The 21,392-nt window shown below is 39.1% G+C and overlaps 1 protein-coding gene across 11 annotated transcripts in view; it reads right to left on the bottom strand.

The window, feature by feature from the left end:
- Window positions 1-21,392, bottom strand: part of KLHL13 (kelch like family member 13) — a 91,473-nt gene that overhangs the window by 24,202 nt on the left and 45,879 nt on the right. For 10 of the 11 annotated variants that reach the window (XM_075106848.1, XM_075106837.1, XM_075106842.1 and 7 more), the window contains 3 exons: window positions 3,866-4,007; window positions 1,006-1,138; window positions 560-756 (listed from right to left, as the gene is read on the bottom strand). In XM_075106848.1, the coding sequence (XP_074962949.1) occupies window positions 560-756; window positions 1,006-1,138; window positions 3,866-4,007 (472 nt within the window). Of the gene's footprint in view, window positions 1-559; window positions 757-1,005; window positions 1,139-3,865; window positions 4,008-18,655; window positions 18,808-21,392 lie in introns of those variants that run through there. The other variant, XM_075106839.1, reaches the window with a different exon arrangement.

The following is a 21,392-nucleotide window of genomic DNA, read 5'->3' as shown; positions in this document are numbered from 1 at the left end:
AATAGTCCCTTTAGAGGATATATTATTCTAAAGGACTGTGACCAAGTTCACTGGTTTACAAAGAAGATGTAGTGGTCTCTGTGATGATCACTGAAACTGTGGGCTTCATTCCTCAAAACAAAAAGGTTTCAAGACACAAAGGGCAAGAGCAGCTCACTACTCTTTTTTTTTTTCTAGTTTAAGTAGCTTTCTTATGGAAGGATATAGACTGTGAGGGTATAAACTAGAAATCCAGTAAGGAATCTGGGAACTATGATCATCACTGCTGCCATCATCACTGCAATACGCTTAGGAATTAGAAGAATTTTAATGTGGTATAACATTCATATCAAACTCACACTGTATGCAATATTCAGAAGAAAAGAGACTCAAAAAACTACACAGCAAACTTGTTCTCTGCAAATCCAAATTACGAATAATGGCAGGGTTTAGACTTAACTTTGACTATTACATAGTCATTGTTTTATTTTGAGAAAAAAAAACAAAACAACAACAACAAAAAACCCAACCAAACTGAGGCCTTAATCATTGTAAACATGAAACAAGTAGGTAGACTTACCCCAGAGATAAGAAACACTTTACAGAAGTCCAAAACAGGTAAAATCTGCAAAAAACTGGCAGCTTCCAGAGTGTCCTGAAGGTTGTCCATGTTAAGGGAAAGTTTTGCAGTATAAATGAAATCAATGATTTTCTTTAGGCCTATTTTGTTCACACCATGGAGCTTAATGCACATTAAATCCTGTTCCTTCATTCCTCCTGAAAAAGACACATAGGTATGTTTATATGATCATTTTGATTGGGTTGAAATAATTTCAAAAAGACTTATACAAAATTAAAATATAAAGTTTAATTTAAAAACCCATATGCAACAGCAGAGAGAGTACAACTACATAGAGTTGTTTGCAGTCCTGGGCTGATTCACACACAACACTGAACATGCGCCCGAGTGTCCAAACGATGGCACTTTGGAGATAGCAGGATGCATTATTTCAACAAAAACACCACCTGTGAACATAGCCTTGAAGTAATCACTCGCAGAAGCCATCATCGCTCTGTGAACAGGAAACACTTCGTCACCATCTCCTGGAACTAGCGTCACATCGCAAAGCAAACCTTCCACTCGCAGTTGGTCAAAACCCTGCAAGAAGAGCATAACGCAAAGCATCCACTTGATTTGGGAGGCGAGTAGGAATCTCTTTCGTTTCCCTTACGTAAATACTTACTTACTATTATGTACAGATATACTGTAGTTCCAAAAAGTCACTAAGAAATCATCTTGCAACCATTATCTCTAATATATTCAATGATAATTATTCATTGGAAAACAAGCAGGATAATTATTATCTTCCAGAAATAGCTGAAGAATGTAAAGTACACTGGGCCTTAGAAAGTAGCTTTATTCCGGTAATTAAGTTATTTAAAAGAAGGAGTTTGTTCTGTAAACCTGCACTCCAGCAACTTTTCAAGTAGGGACTGATATCTTTTTTGGTCCAACCCGTTCTGGACACATATGCACTCCAGATATATTTTGCTTCCACACCAGCCTAAGTGCTTTGCAGCCTAACAGGCTGAAAAATACTGGGGCCTGAAAGGAAAGCTGTCACCTGGTTCTATCAAATTTCTTACCAAGGTTTACATAGTAAAAACTCCAAAGTAAGCTCACATTATATATCTGATCTTTTCTGAATTATTTACAATGGCTAAATGTAGTTGAATTCCTTTTTTATCATATCAGCATCCTAGGGTAAGATTTTCCTCTGAAAATATGCCCAGCTGGGGATACTGGAAGACAGGTGGAATACTCACCTCCTCCACACACTGCAGAACAGAAGCTCAAACACAAAACAATTTCCTTCAACTGGGTGTGTCTGATGTTTTCTAGTACTAACAGGAATGTAAATATTTTCTTTATAGATTTAACAGTTAGACAAATCTTGGCATCAGCCCACATTGTATAAAATTTAAGATATCTTAAAGCAAGGCTGTATTTTTTGAAACTGCAAAGATAAGTAGAAATATACATTCAAATTTGTGGCACAGAAAAGAACAGCATAAAAATGAAAAATTAGTATTAGCTCCAATAAATCAGAAGCCAAACACAGAATTATAGAAAACTAATGTATTTCAATGATTCAAACGACTTGCCTGTAGTTCCTACAAACAAGGCTTTACAACTACCAGCTCTCCATTTGCTCAAATTTTGAAGAAAAAAATTGAATGAAGAGGAAGTAAGCTCTGAACACTTTGCCTAGTGTTCGAACAAGGGAGAGCTATGCGCAGACACCCGAGCTGTAGAAACTAAAACAGAAGATTCACTAGCTTTTCTGAATTTTTTTTAAAGAAAAAAGGTCCTATTTTTGTCCCAGAACTTAGGCAATCTATTTAGGCAGCTGTATGAGGTTTGCGTGGCAAGGTTTTGGTAGCGGGGGGGGCTGACAGGACTGGCTTCTGTGAGAAGCTGCTAGAAGCTTCCCCCATGTCCGACAGAGCCAGTGCCAGCCGGCTCCAGGATGGACCCACTGCTGGCCAAGGCCAAGCCCATCAGCGATGGTGGTAGCACTTCTGAGGTAATGTATTTAAGAAGCAGGGAAAAAATGCTGCCGAAAAATAGCGGTGAAGAGAGGAGTGAGAATATGTGAGAGGAACGACCCTGCAGACACCAAGGTCAGTGAAGGAGGGGGCACCAGAGCACAGATTCCCCTGCAGCCCATGGTGAAGACCATGGTGAGGCAGGCTGTCCCCCTGCAGCCCAGGGAGGTTAGCGGTGGAGCAGATACCCACCTGCAGCCCATGGAGAACCCCACGCCAGAGCAGGCAGATGCCTGCTGTGACCCCATGGGAAGCCCACGCTGGAGCAGGCTCCTGGCAGGACTTGTGACCCCGCAGGGGACCCACGCTGGAGCAGCCCATTCCTGAAGGGCTGCGCTCTGTGGAAAGGACCCACGCTGGAGCAGATGATGAAGAGCTGCAGCCCGTGGGAAGGACTCACATTGGAGAAGTTCATGGAGGGCTGTCTCCTGTGGGATGGACCCCATACTGGAGCAGGGGGAGAGTGTGAGGGGTCCTCCCCTTGAGAAGGAAGGAGCGGCAGAGACAACATGCGATGATCTGACCGCAACCCCCATTCCCCGTCCCCCTGCGCCACACGGGGGGAGGAGGCAGAGACATCGGGAGCGAAGTCAAGCCCCGGAAGAAGGCGGGGGGGGAGTGTTAAGATTTAGGTTTTGTTTCTCATTATCCTGCTCTGATTTGACTGGCAATAAATTAAACTAATTTCCCCAAGTTGAGCCTGCTTTGCCCGTGGCAGTAATTTCCAAGTGATCTTCCTGCTCTTATCTCTACCCATGAGCCTTTTGTTATATTTTCTCTCCCTGTTCTACCATATGGTCGTGCCACGCACCCAGACCCAGCATAGGGCATTACACCAAACCTGGCAGGGCTCTGCCATCTTCGGGACATGAAGGAGGAGCACAGAGCTCTCCTCATTCACATCCCTAAGGCAGCTTTCACACAGGAGATGGTACAAGTGTTTGCCCAACATAATTACATTATTATATTCAAGTGAACTTCTTTGATACAGCTGTCACTTCAGAGTTGAAACAATATTACCGCTTAGAAATTCAGAGCGGACAGGGATATAACCTAAGGAGAAGGCCAGGGGTTTTTTTCCAAGCTGTTACTAAAAGTCAGATTTCAAAAGTTCACAGGAAAGGAGTTTACAAGCCATGTTTGCTGTGCGCATTGTCAGCACAGCACACTAACATGCATTTTTTTGAGGTTTATAGAGTCTATTACGTGGAGGCATTGTTTAGAGCAGCCAAAATTCCCAGTACAGATCAATACTGACACAAGAACGTTTAGTTACCTGTAATACCACAGAACTGTGAGTATTGCTGGTGAAAAATCTCGTAGTCCCTGTCTTAGAAGACTGTAGATGGGCAGAGATGCCCATATCGCTGCTACCAAGAGATACTTTCATATGAGGATCCTCCTCTTCCACCAGAGATCTAAGAAGATTAGAACAAAGAAACCTTAAGACCAAACAAACTCATTTTCATTCAGTGCTCTTGAGCATTAAAACCACAGTCTTCTGGGATGAAATGTAACAGCATAGTGGCTATAGGTCAAAAACAAGCAGGCAACAGAATTGGTCCTTAGTGGTCCCCTTCAGCTAATCTAAGAAAGTGAAGCATTAACAGTCTCTAAAACAGCGTAACTTTAAAAACTTAGTTTTCTGCTAATAAATTTTCCCTTTTCCTTCCACAACCACCTCCCTGATTAAGACACTTGCACGCTATTTTATTTCTACGTGTGCTCCCAGCATTGTAGGATGCTTGCAGATCACCAAGGAAAGCTAAAAGATTGAAACACTAAGTGCAATATTGAAGTTCAGTAATTTCATTCTTACAGCTTGCATTATCTTGCTCAAGTATGAACATAATAATAGTAAATATACATAGTGGAATTTCAAGCTGGAACTTTAAGCTACCTTTAGAAACACACAACTAGAGGAACTCCTTTAGGACATGATATCCAGTATTTTGCTACTGCAGGCAACCACTTCATAATTTTAATTTAAGGTTTGTTAGTGTGAAGCCAATACTTATGTTTTTGATTCCAAGCAGTTACTGTCCAAATCTAGATAGGAAGGGCTAATTTTAGGTAGAACTGTTAAAGAATTACTGCACTATTATTAGCCTTCCATTTTAATCTTAAGATGTAAATTAGGTTTACATAAAGAGATATGCATATGAGATTCTAACTACCCTAACCTGTGATTGCTATAAAATGTAAATAAATTTCATCTCCAGAAATATTAACAATAACTAGTTCCTGTAATTTCCATGATCTAATGTACGACCTATTAGCGTGCATAGCAATATAATGCATATAGACACAATATTTATTAGCAAACACAAGCTGTTAATCCACAGATGACAGCATCTTCATTATTAATAAAGACACCGTGTTTCAAAAAATATTCATAGCAGTTTGACATAATTGCTACAAATCTCAGATACAAAAAGTTTTCCAAATTTTAAAGGTGCAGGTTAAAACATTGGCCTCTGAGCTAGTTTCAGAAATTACTTTAAATGACAAGAATATGGGTAAATTTCTCTCCTTCCCCCCCCTCCCCAATTTTGACTGATCACTGTGTAAGGACATATTTGGAATTTTCAGATTAAAAATAATTGTAACAAAGTTTTTTTCCCAGAAGAAGTTGCTTCTTTTTTAAAAAAAAGTATTTACCCCCACCTTCTTTGGGTACATGGACTATGTAGAGCACTTTCTGAAACTCACACATAACCCTGAGAGCACTGTAGTGCCTTGTTCAAACCCATGAGTACAGAAGGTCAGATATGAAAACATATTCACAACAAATTCCCATTCAACAGTGTACATGGGTTTGAAACAGTGAGGTTTTATGCACACAGACATCATAACAGATTGTAGGAACAAGGGTACATTTAAATAGCTTTGACCTGTAGCAACCCAATACTCGGACATCTGAAAAAATTAGTAAATGTGGATATAGTGCATCATGCCAGAACTGTCATTACTGAAACAGAATTACTTCTATTTTATAAAGCATATCCAGAGTGTAAATTAAAGTCTTACAGGGTGTACCTTAGAAAAGTGCTCTCCAAACTGTCTTTGGCACCCAACATTGTAACACAGCAGCAGAGCAGTTGCTAGCTCATAACCCAAATATTTTTATTCACTTTGTTCTACGATGTTTTGGGGTTGGGGCAGGGCGGGCACATGATGTGGTTTTTGTTTGTTTCATTTAGTATTAATACAATCACATCAAGGAAAGAGGCTAGCATAATTTCAAAGGACACCCAGTCTCTAAATTTGTACTGTCTTGAAAAAGAAATATAAAATAATGTGGGGAGACTTGTACGCATGGGTGGGAAGGAACCACAGATTCAATTAGCATGAATCTGACTCTATCTGCTCTTGAAAGATCTTCCTGAACTGTCAGGTCAGATAGCCATTATTTGAAGCAGCTTTTAAAAGACTTTTTCTAAACTCAGAATAAAACAGAAGATATACGCATCAGTTGAAGTCATTAGGAAAATAAATGTACAAGTAAACGACCTTCCTTGGCTGTTCACAGGGGGCTTTTTACCATGTTTGCCACATACACCATGTTACTTTATTTCCCGGCATCCAGAGTACTTTGTAAATTTTACAAATGAAGGCAAAGACCTTGACATGATTCATTTATTCCGAGAATGGCAGTGATAACGGAAGCTTTCTTCTGAACAGGCCACATCATATACAGCTTCCCAGCTTTGTCCTGAGAGGTCCTCTATAGCAGGTGACACCTTGTTACGACTGCACAGCCAACAGAGAGGACACAATACATTTCAAAATACTTGCAATACTTAGAAGTACGCGTTCAATATGCCAGGTGTGGCTATGAGCAGTTTTTTCCCCTGCCTAATTTTTCAATACATAACGGACAGCTGTCTAATACCTATACCACACATATAAGCTCCGCAGCTTGATGCTTTTCTGCAGAAAAGATTTTCATTATTTCTCTCCCACATTTGCTAATATGTATATACAGGGACCTGCATATGCGAATTAGACATTAAAATTGCAAATTTCCACACTATAAAAATGCACCAGAAAATAAATCTTGCCGTTCTAGTCTCAAACATTAACTTGGCTGCGTATGAGTCCATGAGGATAAACTTAAAAGATAACCAAATTATATTTTTCCTATACTGGTTTTTGTTTTATATCTTAAGAACGACGCAAATATTTTTTTTTTAAATTTGGTTTTGTTACGAGGGGATTTCTTTGTGGGGTTTCGGGGAGTGTGGGGCGTTTGTTGGTTTGGGGTTTTTGGGTTCACCCCCCAAATACACCACCTTTTTTACCTACAGCTTTAGCAGTGCGGGCAGGCAGCATACCTCTCCCGTCATGCAGAAAGTGACATTCAGGAGCCGGTTTTGGCAGAAGTTACAATGCAAGTCAGCAATAACACCTGGCAACAGCGCACTGATCCCCTGAATCCCAGCCTTGTGACATTCATCGAGAGGAAAAGAGCACTCCCGGAGCAACCAGAAATTATGAGTTTGTCCCTGGCTTTGTACCAGTTTCAACACTTATCTTCATGCAACAAGAGAAACCAGGCTTTGTAAGATAAAATGAAAATGCAACAGCACTTACTCACTGTGTTGATACCAACACACAAAGAAACAGCAAAACTCGGGCACTCTATCAGCTACAGTGAGAGTAATTTCAAACTGCCCTGCACAGAAATTTTAAACCATTCAGAACAACTTCTGTTTAGGAGGCTGTAAAGTGAATATTCAGAAACAACCTGGCATTCACACCCAGCACAGACTGGTAACGCACTTTATACCCAACCGAATTCCCAACAAAAACTAAGTATATCTGTCGTGTTTGGACACTTGCCAAAGGCATTATTTACATTCATTAACATAGGTCTGCTAAGCACTATAAATAATTAGATACTAATTAATGTGAACATATTGATTTTTTACTTTATTGTAAGTACAGTATATCGCAATTAAGCATACCACCAAAGCAGCAAGCTAACTAATTTTCTAATTAATTCCATTGTTCTGATCAATAGAAATCATTAAACAAGAAGTGCAGCAGCAGCATTTTTAACCAGCGTTAAAAAAAAGTTGGAGGAGACACCTAAAACTACAACAACATGCAGTGATAATTCACAAGTTGCTCAGATTGGGATATTAACACCATTTTCAATGAACACACTTGGTCTGGAGGGGTTGAACATTATGGTATTACACTCCACCGTTCCCTCGTTCTTAACTGAAATGAATACGGGCATCGCAATAGCAAGGCTGAGGAGCTGCCTGAATCTTTCTGCAACCTCTGGGAAGCAGTGGCTCACAATGCAGAGGAAGGCACCGTGGGTTAATTAGTTGCTATCACAGAATAAGCTGTCACTCATTTTTCCTTCTAACCTTATGTTGATTCTTTCAAGTACAGCATGGTTTTTTTCCTAGCTACTGTAACCAAATGTGCTTTTCTCGTGACTCCGAATTAATCCAAGTACTTTTAACTGGTATTTTTGTAGTGATGAAATGTGGAATGTACGTTTATGTATATTAATTATATATCTTAATTTCCTAATTTGCTGACAGTTTTGGAGGAAGACAGCTTTGCTTTTTACCATTAAGATGTTAAAATAAGTTTTCTTTCTGTAGATGAATGCCCACTGGATTCACTTCCACTTATTTTCTCTCTAAAGATATTGCTTTTCATCTTGTTCATCTACTAAAAGGTACCTGAACACCCTCTTTGACAATGTTTAAAATTAGCAGTTGCTTTAGAACTAGAAAGACGACCATAAGCCAAATGTTGATCTATGAAAAAAAATACTACAACAGTTGAAGAGTCTTGCTAAGCTAATGCGAAGCAGCTACACTGACTTTTTGGGTTTGTGTTTGTGGGATTTTCTTTTTCATAGCACGGGCAAAGGAGAATCATAATGAAGCACCACCCTAGTGGAGAAAATGAATTCAAATGGAACAATTCAGTAGCACTATTTAATGTTTCATTGATTTGAAAGATACAAGTTCAGTGGCTTGTAAGTACTGGTCAGGTGTATCACTCCCTAGATCTTGTCACAACACAGGACAAAATATAGTGGAGTAACAACAAGAACAGCTGACTTCTGTTAGTGAAAAGACAACTGAAAGGTGAAAATAGTCTCAATGGGTCTTCATGAGTTTCTAGGTTCAACTGCTAGAACCTGCACACAGAGAAGTGGCACGAGTAAATGCCTAGACTAGCACAAACATTAGGGAGCTTAGTACTTCAGAGTACTACTAAAGATGCAATTTGAAAACGCACAGACTGACCAAAGCACTTACAGGACTTCTGCCCATTACTGCTCCCAGCTGTGTGCAACCTCTCTAGATCAAATGCTGTGAATTATGGAAACAGTGCACTGACTTTAAAGGTTGAAACAGAGATACATATACAGCAGAAGAGCTACTAAGCCTGTGACCGCGGAGAGGATACGCGACCCTGTAGTCAGACCCAGAACTTGAACTTTATTCACCCACTCCTTAACTGAAAGCTTGCTGACATAGATGCCCACACCTCTAGCATAATTGTGATTTGTACCTTCCTTCAAAATATGCCTTATGTACTGGAACTTTCCAGCAAATACTGACGAGTATCTTTGGACTGGCTGGAGTTACGACATGATTCAGAGGCAAACTGCTTTCTGAAGCACATAGCAAATATTAACCCATTAAAACAGCTCAGAGGCATCCAGGTGACCCATGAAAGCTGGATTCTGTGTAAACGAAGACAAGTTTTACTGTAGATTAAAATATTCAAATACACATTGCCATTTTGTATAGTGCCCGGTGGCAGGAATGAAAAAACAATGTTCTGTTATGATGTTTTCTTGAGAAATTAAACTCATTCCGATTCTGATGCAACAGAAACATGGCAACTATGATTATTATTGGGGATTTGTTCATTTTACATCAGTAAACCATTGATCTGTTTGAAATTGCAAAGCATAGTGCACAGACTTTGAAAACAAAGTAAGGAGATCAGCCTACAGCTACAGATATTTTAGAGTGCATGTTCTCTGATTTATTTAAGACCCACAGGCTTTACGTAACTCAGCAAAAGCTTGCCAAAGCCATATTGGCCAGACAGCGAATTCTTAATTTGGTGAAGCTCAATAGCTTGTTTTTGAAAGGATTATAACCTTATTTTCTATGTCAAATTACTGCCCAATGAACCATGACTGCAAGTGTTCTGGTCACTGGTGAATAGCATCTTCAGCAATCACTCCTGGCGTGTGCCAGTGCTCTGGTATTTATCAGCAAAGAACCAGTTTTCAATTTCATATTAAGATACTTTTATTTTAAGACAAAGCTTTACTATTTTATGATCCATCAAAAAAATGTGGTATGTTACAGGGCTATCCCATACATGCAGCTATGCATGTATTTTGCTAATGAACCTATTAATGGAAAAGCCAGGGAAATACTACATTTACTGTTAGATATAGAGTAATTCTTTACTTTGTATGCATAATCTGCCAAAAAGTATTTTAGTATGCTTAGTCTGCCAAAAAATAATTTAAGTATTGACTATCTTACTGTCTTCCCATGATGAACAGATGTTCCAGCTTCCTGAGTAATGAATTTAGGAATTCCCCAAATTATATGGCCACCTAGGAGCTCAATAAGCATAACTGATATGGCAGCACTGTATGAAAGAAAACCTCATAATGATTCTATTAGGGAATTAAAATATTAATGTAATGTAGATTAACAAATTACACAATCACAGTATTTCACATTTCTTCCATCCTGTATCTGCTACCCATACAATTTCAGGACATCCTTTATTCTGGTGAAGAAGTTAGTTTTATACTTGTCCTCTCCTAAAAATAACATCTAATCTTTTTGTTACTAAGTCTTAACAGGAGTTCCTAACTTAATTCCTTTGTGGAATCAGTCACCCAGTAAAACTAGCCAGTTTTGTAATTGGTTAATAGTTTCTTCTTACAAAAATACAGCAAAAGTTTCTATAGGAAATGCAAGTTTACATTTGAAAATAGATACATGACTCCAGCTAGAAGAGAAAACAAAGACAAAAGGTCATGTTTGTTCTGAGAGGTTGTCAGAGCAAGTTAACTCCTCTCTTAACAGGCCAGCCACCATGTTCAGCAAACTTCAGTTCTTGCTTTGGATGCATTCAGGTACTGACACAGGCTGCTGCTAAAGGTCTGAAAGTAGGACGATCACAAGAACAGTGCTGGAAGGCAGGACTGAAATGACCTGTGACACACACAGAGCATGAGGAGTACGAATCAAGAGTACCAGTCATGGCTTTTTTCCCCTATTACGACCACTAGTCCCACGCCATCAGCTTCAGCTATCATTGTTTTTACTGAGTAGTTTAAAGAGTGTAGTTTTATAGATGGACTAGAGGCTGATAATGTAACTAGAAACACTTTCTGTTTATTAGGTTACTGCATTTCATAAAAATGCCATTTTAAAGCTGTTTACTTGAAAGGGGCCACCAAAACCAGAAGTCTGCAAGACTTTACCTCGAGTGAATTACTACTGCATATTAACTACTGTGGGTACAATTTTCAAAAGTAGCTACAGTAGCTAGTGTAGAATAATGTTCACCTTGGGCAATGCTCTGATGTTTATATTTGCATATCTCACTTTTTACACCTGACCTTGTTTATAGATTAGGAGGACAACAGTAAAACTAAACAAACGTTTAAATGTTCTGCTAACTTGATACTGAGCTCTTCTAAATCTCCACTCCAGGAAAAATGCATAAAATAAAGCTTACCGTTTCTTAAATTGAAAACAAATAGATGTTCCTATACCCATTTTCTACCTTTACTCTTAACTAAGGGTATTCTGTAAAAGGAGAACAGAAAACCAAGCTCTATACAGCAGAAGAAACCAGTGAGAAGTTGCATCTTACTTTCACAAGGCTCCGGCCAAGGACAGCAGCACAAGAGGATACAGGGCTTCCAAACTTCCAAAATCAGCAGAGAAGGACAACGATCATTTCTGGACACATGCTGATGGACAGCAAGCAGAGGCAGGTAGCTCTCCAATTTTAACTGCTGTTTGGACACTGTTACAGCATGAGATGCTCATTGAAATGACAACTTTAAGGGGAAATTAAGTACTGCAGCAATGTAGCCCAAGCAGCTCTGCAAGCACAATCACTAAAGGCAGCGAGGCCACAAGGGGAACACCACCACCACAGACCCGAAGGACAGGCACACCGAACCTTGTTCAACCAGAGTCAGGCTCAGGGTAACCCATTTAACCTGCTCTAGAAGTAAAAGTTTTGGAGACTAGTGGGTAAAAGTCAAGCCTTTAACTTTTTTTTTTATATAGTTGTTTGGGTTTTTTTTTAATATAGTTAAGTCTCTGGACATCAACACAATCACCAGCTTGACAAGAAGTTTCTGCCCAAGCACACAAGCCCATTAGATGACCACAAAGAAAGCTACTGGAAACACTCCAATGACCAAAGACACAATCACTGTTCCATACACCAGTGACCTGGGTGGAAAGGAGGACAACGCAGAAATGAGGATATTTCCAACATCACTTGAACCTTTTTGTATCACTTCAAAGTACGGCCACACCGTGACCAAAGTCAGCACAAAATTAGGTCCCACAAAGCCAGCAGAAGAGGACTGAGCAACATTATCTACTGTTTCAGTATGATTTCCCAAGGATACGTGCTCAGAAAATATTCTCTTCAAAATTCCTTCTTAAACAACTAAACTATCAGAGGTCTCAAGCTGTTTGCAGCATAATTACAGCCCACTGGTTAATTCAAATTTGTTTTCCACAGAAACAAAGCAATATTTGGCTCAGGCATTGCTATTAAGCTTTTGTTCCTAACAGCATTTAGTCTCTCTGGGAGCCTCAGTATCACATCCACATTTATCTATTTGACAAAGGGTTTACATTCATTGAGCCATTTGTAGCTTAAATTTGCAGACTCAGATTGTTAAATGATGCTAAATTAGAAGCGGTTCTCTAATGACTTTTTGCCAAAGTCAGTGTCAGTCTATTGATTCCTACTATTAAAAACAGAAAAAGCAAAGCAAACACACATGCTTCGTAGCTTTTCTACAGGAGAACTACTGCTGTGTTTCCTTGATGTTCAGAAAGGTAATATACAACAGTCACCCAGAGGCTTCACAGTTTAGGCTGGACTGACACTGCGCGTCCTGTTCTCTGCCCTTTTTATTCAGTCTTCAGTGTTCAAAAGGCAAGTCGTAATTTTAGCTAAATGCCTACTTACATTACAAAACACTTAAGAGAAGGGATTGCATGCACCAGCAGATTACAGCTCTACCTGATGTGTCTTTCAAATTTGGTTTTCATACACACAGAAATTGTTAAGTTTACAGATTAGTTCCTTAGAGACAAAAATCTGTATACGTCTACGGTGGTACCTCCACGTTCAAGATTTGGTCACAGAATATACGATCCACTGTATTCCTGTAACAGATTTAGGAACAACTCCTTTCCAGAGCGTTGGCTTTTTTTCCCCTATATACTGTACAGAATAATCTTGATAGCTTAAAAGCCAGCAAACAAACAAGATTCTGACATTACTGTTAGGTTATTAACCCTTGCTCTTTCTGCTGGCGAGGTCTGCTCTACCATTCCTCTTGCTTTGTCACTACTCATAGATGGTTTAGCATTGCTTTATTACAATCTCCTGGGAAGAATGCGGAGGGGGGCGGCGATTACTTAATTTAAATTCTAAAATATTTTTCCCCTACATGATAAAGGGTTTAAATCTAAGCATGTCAGATAACAGGTGTGGGTGACTTGTCCATCCCATGAAAAAAAACATTTTTGCAGCTATCTCAGTCTCAGCTGGACAAAATATTACAGCAATAATATAGATGTGCACTTCCACTTTAGTGTTATAGCTACACATTATCACACTACAATTCCCACTACTACCATTTAGAACAAGTGCCTATTATTTTAAAACCCCAATATTCACCAAGTGCTTTATGAAAATCCATAGGTATCCCCACCCAAGCTTCAGCAGAAAATACTGCATAACACTAGAAATGCCAGTGAGTAGAAGGTGGCTGCACAACAAGATTCGTCCACAATAACAAGGAAATAATGGCGAAAATGATAAACCGGCACAACTGACATTCTGGCAGACTAGGCTGAGTAACACATTAAAGATAACTCAATAAACATGCTTTAGCATGTCACAACATAATGTCAATATTGCAACATCACACTGTATAAGAAGAATGTGACTCTGAGGACCAGTGAGCCACAGCATCACCTATAAAGGTCTGCCCAGAAAAAAAAAAAAAAAAAAATCACTAGCACTGGGAAACTTTATGACAGCCAGGTTTGTTTTTTTCCCTTGTTTTTGCCAGTTTATTACGGCAATGAAATTTCACATTTTGAACTTAAAATAATCTATTGGAATACCTATTATTTAAAGAGCAAAAGTTAGATCAACAGGCACAAATGAGAACCCTATATACTAAATTGCTGGGACTAAAAGCAGACTTCTATTTTTAAGTCCCTTCTATTCTCCACCGACCCAATTAATCTGTTTACGTGCATTGTCAGATTAGTTCAAAAAAATACTTGGGGCAACCTGCATTGACTTCCAACGTGTTGAAATTTGAAGTACCTAGGAAGTAATTGCTTAAAATGGAAGCTTTGCCAAAGACAGAGGAGTCTGTTGGTGTGACTAGGTGTAGTCTGTCAACAAAAGGGTTTATTTACTGCAAACGACCAAAGACGACAGTAGAGGCACATAGGGTGGGCTCACTAAAGAGAAGTGCCTAATACAGATGGTCTGATGAATTATGCATACACACCTTTTCCCATTTAAGTATACATTACCGTATAGAACAAATTCAAAGAGCTCATTGCAGAGCAAATCAGAGATTTGAAATAAGACGCAAAAGCGTTAACCTATATAACCTATATAAGCAGCTAAAACTAACACTGATTACTCCAGAGTATTAAGAATTTATTCCACTTTTCTGCACAGTAACTGATTTCCATTACTGCAAAACATTTCCTATCAGACAAATTCCACAACCACATGACTCAGGATAGACAGACTGCTGCAAACCCTTTGAAAGCAATATATTTGGAATATTGCATGTGTTTGGTTAATTATTAGTCAGTTACTTATGAACACATGCAAAGGATAGTTCCCATCTAAAATACCATAGGATAGAAGGCACTAAGTTTACAAACAGATTATTCTGCATTAAGATTTGTTTTAACACTTAACTGAACATTTAACTTGTCAGAAAAAAGCTAGCAATGATTCTCACATGGCAGAGGATTATAGAATAATCCTATGTCACAGTATTTTTGAAAATAGTATTTTTGCATTATTGAATTCTTTTAGAAGTCCATCATTGTACTTTAATCTCCAGAGTTTCCACAAACGTTTCTTCCATTCGTGTTTATGGAAAATGTGCACAACTGGAAAACAATATAAACGACATAGTGTGAATAAGAAAGAACGCTCTTCATAGCTCTTAATGTATGAGATGACGTGGCCCCTGAATAATAATTGGGAGACATATTCCTTTACACCTCCAGACTGTTATATATAACCAAATTCTGAACTGCTCCTTACCCTCTCTGAAGCAATTCTTAACCTCTGCTTATGTCAGTCACTGGTTTTTGTTTGTTTTTAACATACGGCCATAGCTACAATGCCAAGGAATACCACTCTTCAAACTCGCTATTATTCACCTCGTCCCTTCCTCTGACTCACTTGCTGAAACTGCTCACCTGCCCACATACTATCTTAAGTCACATAGGTCTGTCCCCACATAGCCAACACAACTGCAAACATGAATATCATTTCACTAGCAGAGCATAAACTTGCTGTAACAGCTTTCGCACTCAATTTGACAAAAGGAATCTATATTCTAAACCTCAACGCCGTGAGCATCATGAAAGAAAACTCAAAGCAGCTTGACAAAGGCGCGCCATGCACACGTACCTGCGCATTCCTAACTCATGCACCAAGCCAGGCTGTGTTACGCCTAATATATTGGTCACATGCCAGTGCTCCAACTCTAATACTATATAATTTTCCCTATGCAATGTCACTGGATCTCTCCATCAGCTTGGGAGAAAGCTCAGGCTACTCTGGACCAGTTCCACCAGAAGCCACGGGATGTCTGCATTTCCCTTCAGAGGGACGCATCGTCTTCTGTGTAACATGAAAAGTTACCACTTGTCGTTAGGATATCCTGAAAATATTCCAAATAAATAACTGGTGGGAAACAAAGCCACCCGCCAAAAGGCAGCAATTCACTGCTGCTCCTTTCCCACTGCCAGGAAAGCAGTACAAGACCCAGCAAAACCAGCAGGCTTCCCAGTAACAGAACCAAATCCTCACCTACAAAGTCGTCGGCTCAACTTCAGCAGGTCAGTCCCTTACTTCATGTTCTACCCGTCCACAAGTTTCCCACAGCAGGGGACTCTCTGGGACAAGCATTTCATACTCATTCCCCACATGAGGAACTACAGCAAACTTTTCAAGCAGAGGCTGCAGCTAAGCCGCCCCAGCTGCACAGCAGTTAACTGTTTTACAGTGGTACTTGGTACATAGATCCCTGCTTCATCCAAGAAGCCAAACGTGCTCGTAACTGCCAGTCTCAGCATTTTGATACAGGGAAACTAAGGCAGAGTTCAGGTATCAGGTACACGGACCAAATAAAACACTAATAAAAATCTATGTGTCCTGACAATCAGTTTAACCTCTAGATAAGTTACCTGTAAATCATAAGCAGGATTAAGCTTTTAAAGTTAAGGTCAACTGTACTAGAAAAGCCTGAAAAAATCTGATTTTTATTTCATTCATTCCCCCGCGCCCCCCCAAATCACCTTTAAGACCTCTCTACATTCTAAATTATACTACATTTTAAGATTAAGATGTCAAGTATTAAAGGGATTAAAAGCTCATTTATACCGCTGCACACTCTAGATCCAAAATATCAAGTATAGAAATGTTCATCTGTGAATTCAAGAGGTTTATGGTCATTTAATTTACATCAATATATGTTCTGTTTCACACGCCGCTTATTCCTGAATCTTTTACTCAAAGCATAAGCCTCTTGCCAGTGTGCAGAGTAATGCTTGTGAAGTTATAAATGTGAATGTAAAAAACAGATCACAAAACAGCAGCAAATTTACTGTAATCTCTGCAATGAAGATAATGAATTCCACCACCTATTTTACTGGTCAACCTAAATTACAATGTTCTTTTAATCAGTTGATATAGACTGCCTCATCAAATAGGTGCCATTTTGTGATGTTTCCCATACTTTATACTAAAGTATATGAATAATTTTAACATTAGATTTAAGAGTCCTGCTAATGTCAGGACTGTGTGCCAGTGAAAAAATGTCTCCATAATCATTGGGATACATTGACTCATTATAAAAAGATTATTAAGGCTGCTGATCACATATTCCTTATGCTCCAGATAAGCTCAGCATCATATAGTTAAGCATGATCACTAAACCTGTTCACATACTTTCAACACTCTGAGATAATCAGCTACATGATCCCCATCATAAAAGCTGGAGCATACACAGAGCTTGATTAGCAATTTCAAGGCGACACACAAAAGAAATGCTTGGTTTCAGCAGCAGACAGATCAGACTGGGATATTTCTGATTTTTCTTGCATTTAATAAGCGCTATAGTTTAAAAAAACAAAAACATACAAGACTAAAGACAACGTTGTCCTGAAATAGGTTCAAAATCCTGACAACTCTTTTTTATCATTATACTTCCTTTGTATTTAGTCATATTTTTAAAAGAGTCATAATAAGTAGCAATTTACTGGAAACACCTTATTTCTAGTAGCCTTAAACATATTTGATGCATTCAGTGAGTGAAAAGGCTGAAGCACTTCCATGAAAATTTATCTTAAAATTGGAGTGTGCACAGCACAGGTTCTGTACAGCCAGGTTAGCTCCTCAAACCCCAGCCTTTCTGACTGAGAACAATAGTGACCACGCATACAGCGTTGTATTGTTTCAGTTCCATCACTTATCAATGCATTTCTCAGCAACAACCAAAAAAAGATGACATTTAGAGGACCTGTAAATTCTTACAGCATGTCCCTACAGCAGCTGGAGCAAAAGCCTATGTGCAAAAGCTGCAAGCTTAAAAGTAATAATGTTATATATATTAAGCTGGAATACAATTGGAACGTAATAGTCTTTATACTAATTTCCAGATAAGGAAGTCATCTACACTGCTACTTGTGCATTTTAAAGCAACTCTTCCTCATGTTCAAATGAGCTGCTTTCTTAAATAAAGGCAGAAGCAATTCAGTGCCCTATGCTCAGTTTTATTTCACTGAAGGAAAAAAAAAGCCACCTGTATATGCTAACACAGAACTCATAGCAATGAAATGTGAACAAAAGCTCCGTCAAGATTTAGCAAGGCAAAGGCATATTGTTTGCGTCTGTATTACAATACTTTTACATGAAACTACTTTACATGGACAAACTGCATAACTACACAAGTGTTCAGACATGAACGATTTATATTTATGTTTTAAGCCTTTATTGCAACTTTGTAAAAAGACATTCAATTTGTATTAAGGATAAGACTTTCAAGAATAAAACAAGACCAAAGCAGGATGTCTTCTTTTATACAAGAACTTACTCGAACAAAAGTGCAGTACAATACAGCAGGTGATTCCATGTTTAAATTCCAAGTGTAATAGTCGGGAGGAGGAAATGTTAGCATATACGCTACAAAGAAAGCCTGCCTCAAAGCTTAACTTGTCAATTCAAGATCAGCACTACAAATTAACAGCAACACGAACTTTTCAGATGAACATATACGATAGTATTATGAATATGGCTTAATCTGCACAATTTCTCTACATTTCAACAAAGAGGGAAAGACTCGACACAACATCCATCATGAAACATCCAGGATAAAATCTAGGGGTCTACATAGAAAACAAGGTAAAATTCCGAGTGCCAATGTCATTTAATATATAACAGGGTATTTTGCCACAGGGTAGTCTCACAAATGCAATCCCACCTTATTATCCTCATTTCTCTCACTTACATGTATGCTGGAGAAAGTGGCGATGACCTGGATGTTTTAAGCACAGGAACTGGGAATTTCCAGATAGCAGGAGAGCTCGTTTTCCATTTCAATGGCATGTTGTCACCACGGTACTACAATAACAGTAAACAGCGTTTCCATAACAGACTACCAACTAGGACTTCCATTCCACACACTACTGACACAGCAGTGGCTGCTGCTAAGAACAAGGAAATGATTCTGCCAATGCCCTTAAACCGATGCTTCCAATCTGTAAAACAGGGCTGCAAGGCATCTCCTTTTAAATCCTGCTGTCCCCTAAAGCAATATGATGATTCTATCCTTCTAACTCAACAATAGTGCCACCTCGTTAGGGAAGCGCTGACTGCAGTATATTTAAAAAAAAAGACTGCACTGAGCACACCAGCACAATGCAGCTTTATTTAATAAAAGCAGCTAATTTTTAAAGAACTGTTTCTGATGCTATTGTTCTATCTTAACAGGGACACTGCAGCACTGTACTATATTCTCTTCCTATTAACCTCATTTCTGACCAATGGAAGCAGAAAAAAAAAAGGTTTCATATGAAAATGAAACAACGTACCTACTCAGAATACACTTGTCATCCTCTGAACATTCTTCTTTTGAGCTGCAACAATACAAATGGGATATAAATCTCAGCATAGCCTTAGGCCACGGCTAATAGAGATCAGTGACTAAATTCAGCAGCCTGTTTTCCTCCTGTGCAAGCTCTGACCAAACAATACAAGAATGCCATTATGGAAAAAGCCCATTGCAAAAATCAGTCCTTCTAATCCATAGCTAGGAAGACAAAATAAAGCACAAATCGCTGCAGGTTTCTGCATGCTCTTCTAATAGCTTCTGGTTCAGGATGCTCTCATTTTCCTATTCTCATTTCCAAGGAGGATGAGCAAAAATCTCATGCATTTTACAACATGCTATGGGAACACAAATATCACTCTGTCTTCTGCAGTAGAGAAGCAGAGTAGCATGCTGTTAATAGCAGTCCTTGTAGGGACGCTATCAACAATCTAATTCTGAACGCCCCCCCCAGCAGCTCACAAATTGCCTGAAGAACTGGCGGAGCAGACGGTCGCGCAGGTGTCCATCATGGACCACTCTGCAACTCTGTGCTCTGCCTGGTGACCTCCCGGGGCTGATGACAGCAGGGAGTTTAGAAGGCAAGCGATTAAAAAGGGAACAGAGAATCTAATCGCATATTGACCGTAAGCAAAGCAGGTTTCTAGGGAAAATAAGGTAGGAGCTTCAACTACATTGACTCCCTTACAAGGAAAAAAAAATTTTAAAGAATCACTTTTAATGTATTACCACAGTAGACCAGAACAAGACTGTTTAAGATGCTTATTCTACATATTTCAGAATAAACTTTGCACAGAATGACAATTTTTCTGTTTATCAGAACAGCTGAATCCTACCACAAAAATGCCAACACCCTGTCACACTATTCAGCAATAAAGAACAGAACCAGGAGCAGAATTTCTGTGAATTTAAATGTTTTAATAACACTTAACACTCCGACAGGTTTTTCATAATGGTGAAATGTACATTATTTTTGGGAAGAAACCACCAGGGAATAATTGCTGCTTCTGATAATTATTTAAAATGTTTGCCCAAAACTATTTTGGGCATTCGAAGCTGTTACCATAACCACAGGCAAGGAACTAAAATAACCCAGGATGATCAGAGCCGAGGACTAATTCAAAACCAGATGCACCTATTCGACAAACAACTGAAGAGCTCTCCCACTTCTTTAAAGAAGTTCTAAATTACACATGAGCAGCATTAACACAGGCAACAAATTTCACAGGAACTGCAACTTGAACGCCGAACAGACATTTGCTGTGTAGGACAACAGTATTTATGTGCTATAAATATTAAGAAACACTAGCTCTGCAGAGAGCAAGAATACCGTTTTAGCACAAAGAGGTCTCACTTTTAGTAAAAGAATTCATGCATTTACATGCCAACAGCCATGCTTGTGTGCACTCACTGTAAATATTGCATGCAGTCTCATACATATACACAACACCAGACTAGTACATCGTGCCTTCTCTGCACTGGCGACCTAAAAGTTAACTTGAAAGATGTTAGATAGCAGCTATTATAACCACAAAGAAAAAAATCATGATTTTGAATTCATACACTCAGCCTTGCTTTTGCCATCATACAGAAACCGTCTTAAAATACCATAAGCAAATGATGTTACTCCCTTCCTCATGTGTGTGCACAGCCAGTGCAACCAACTGGTAACTGCCTTTAAAGTCTGCATCTCCCTGCTCTGCCAACGCCAATGAGCTGATTACACCTTTTGTTTATTAACAGCAGCATTACAAATATAAAAGAATGAGGCTAAGCACAATCAGTGGGCCACTTGTTTAAAAGCAACTCTTGAAATACCCTTTTGATCAGTAAAGGAAAAGCCAACTCAAGCCACAGTCATTCCCAGGCATTGATTAGTATCTAAGTCGATCAATGCACATCCAGAAAGCAGAGTTACCTCCCACTTTGACCCCAACAAGATCATTCAGCACAGAGGGCAGGCAGCAGTAGTGCTCAAATACCTACTTCTCCTTCACGTGCTTCAGATCCCATTTATTTTTCATTTAATGTACAAGTAACCTAATTAAAACCTTTACAGAAAACCCAGTAGCAAACCCAAGTGTATGAATCCCAAGCACTGCCCATCTTGAGCTCCACCACATGCCCAGCACACACC

The sequence above is a fragment of the Phalacrocorax aristotelis genome, chromosome 11 (assembly GCF_949628215.1).
Source record: "Phalacrocorax aristotelis chromosome 11, bGulAri2.1, whole genome shotgun sequence".
In the NCBI taxonomy this organism is placed as follows: domain Eukaryota; kingdom Metazoa; phylum Chordata; class Aves; order Suliformes; family Phalacrocoracidae; genus Phalacrocorax; species Phalacrocorax aristotelis.
The sequence above is the reverse complement of the archived record's forward strand: the minus strand, read 5'-3'. Positions and strand labels throughout refer to the sequence as shown.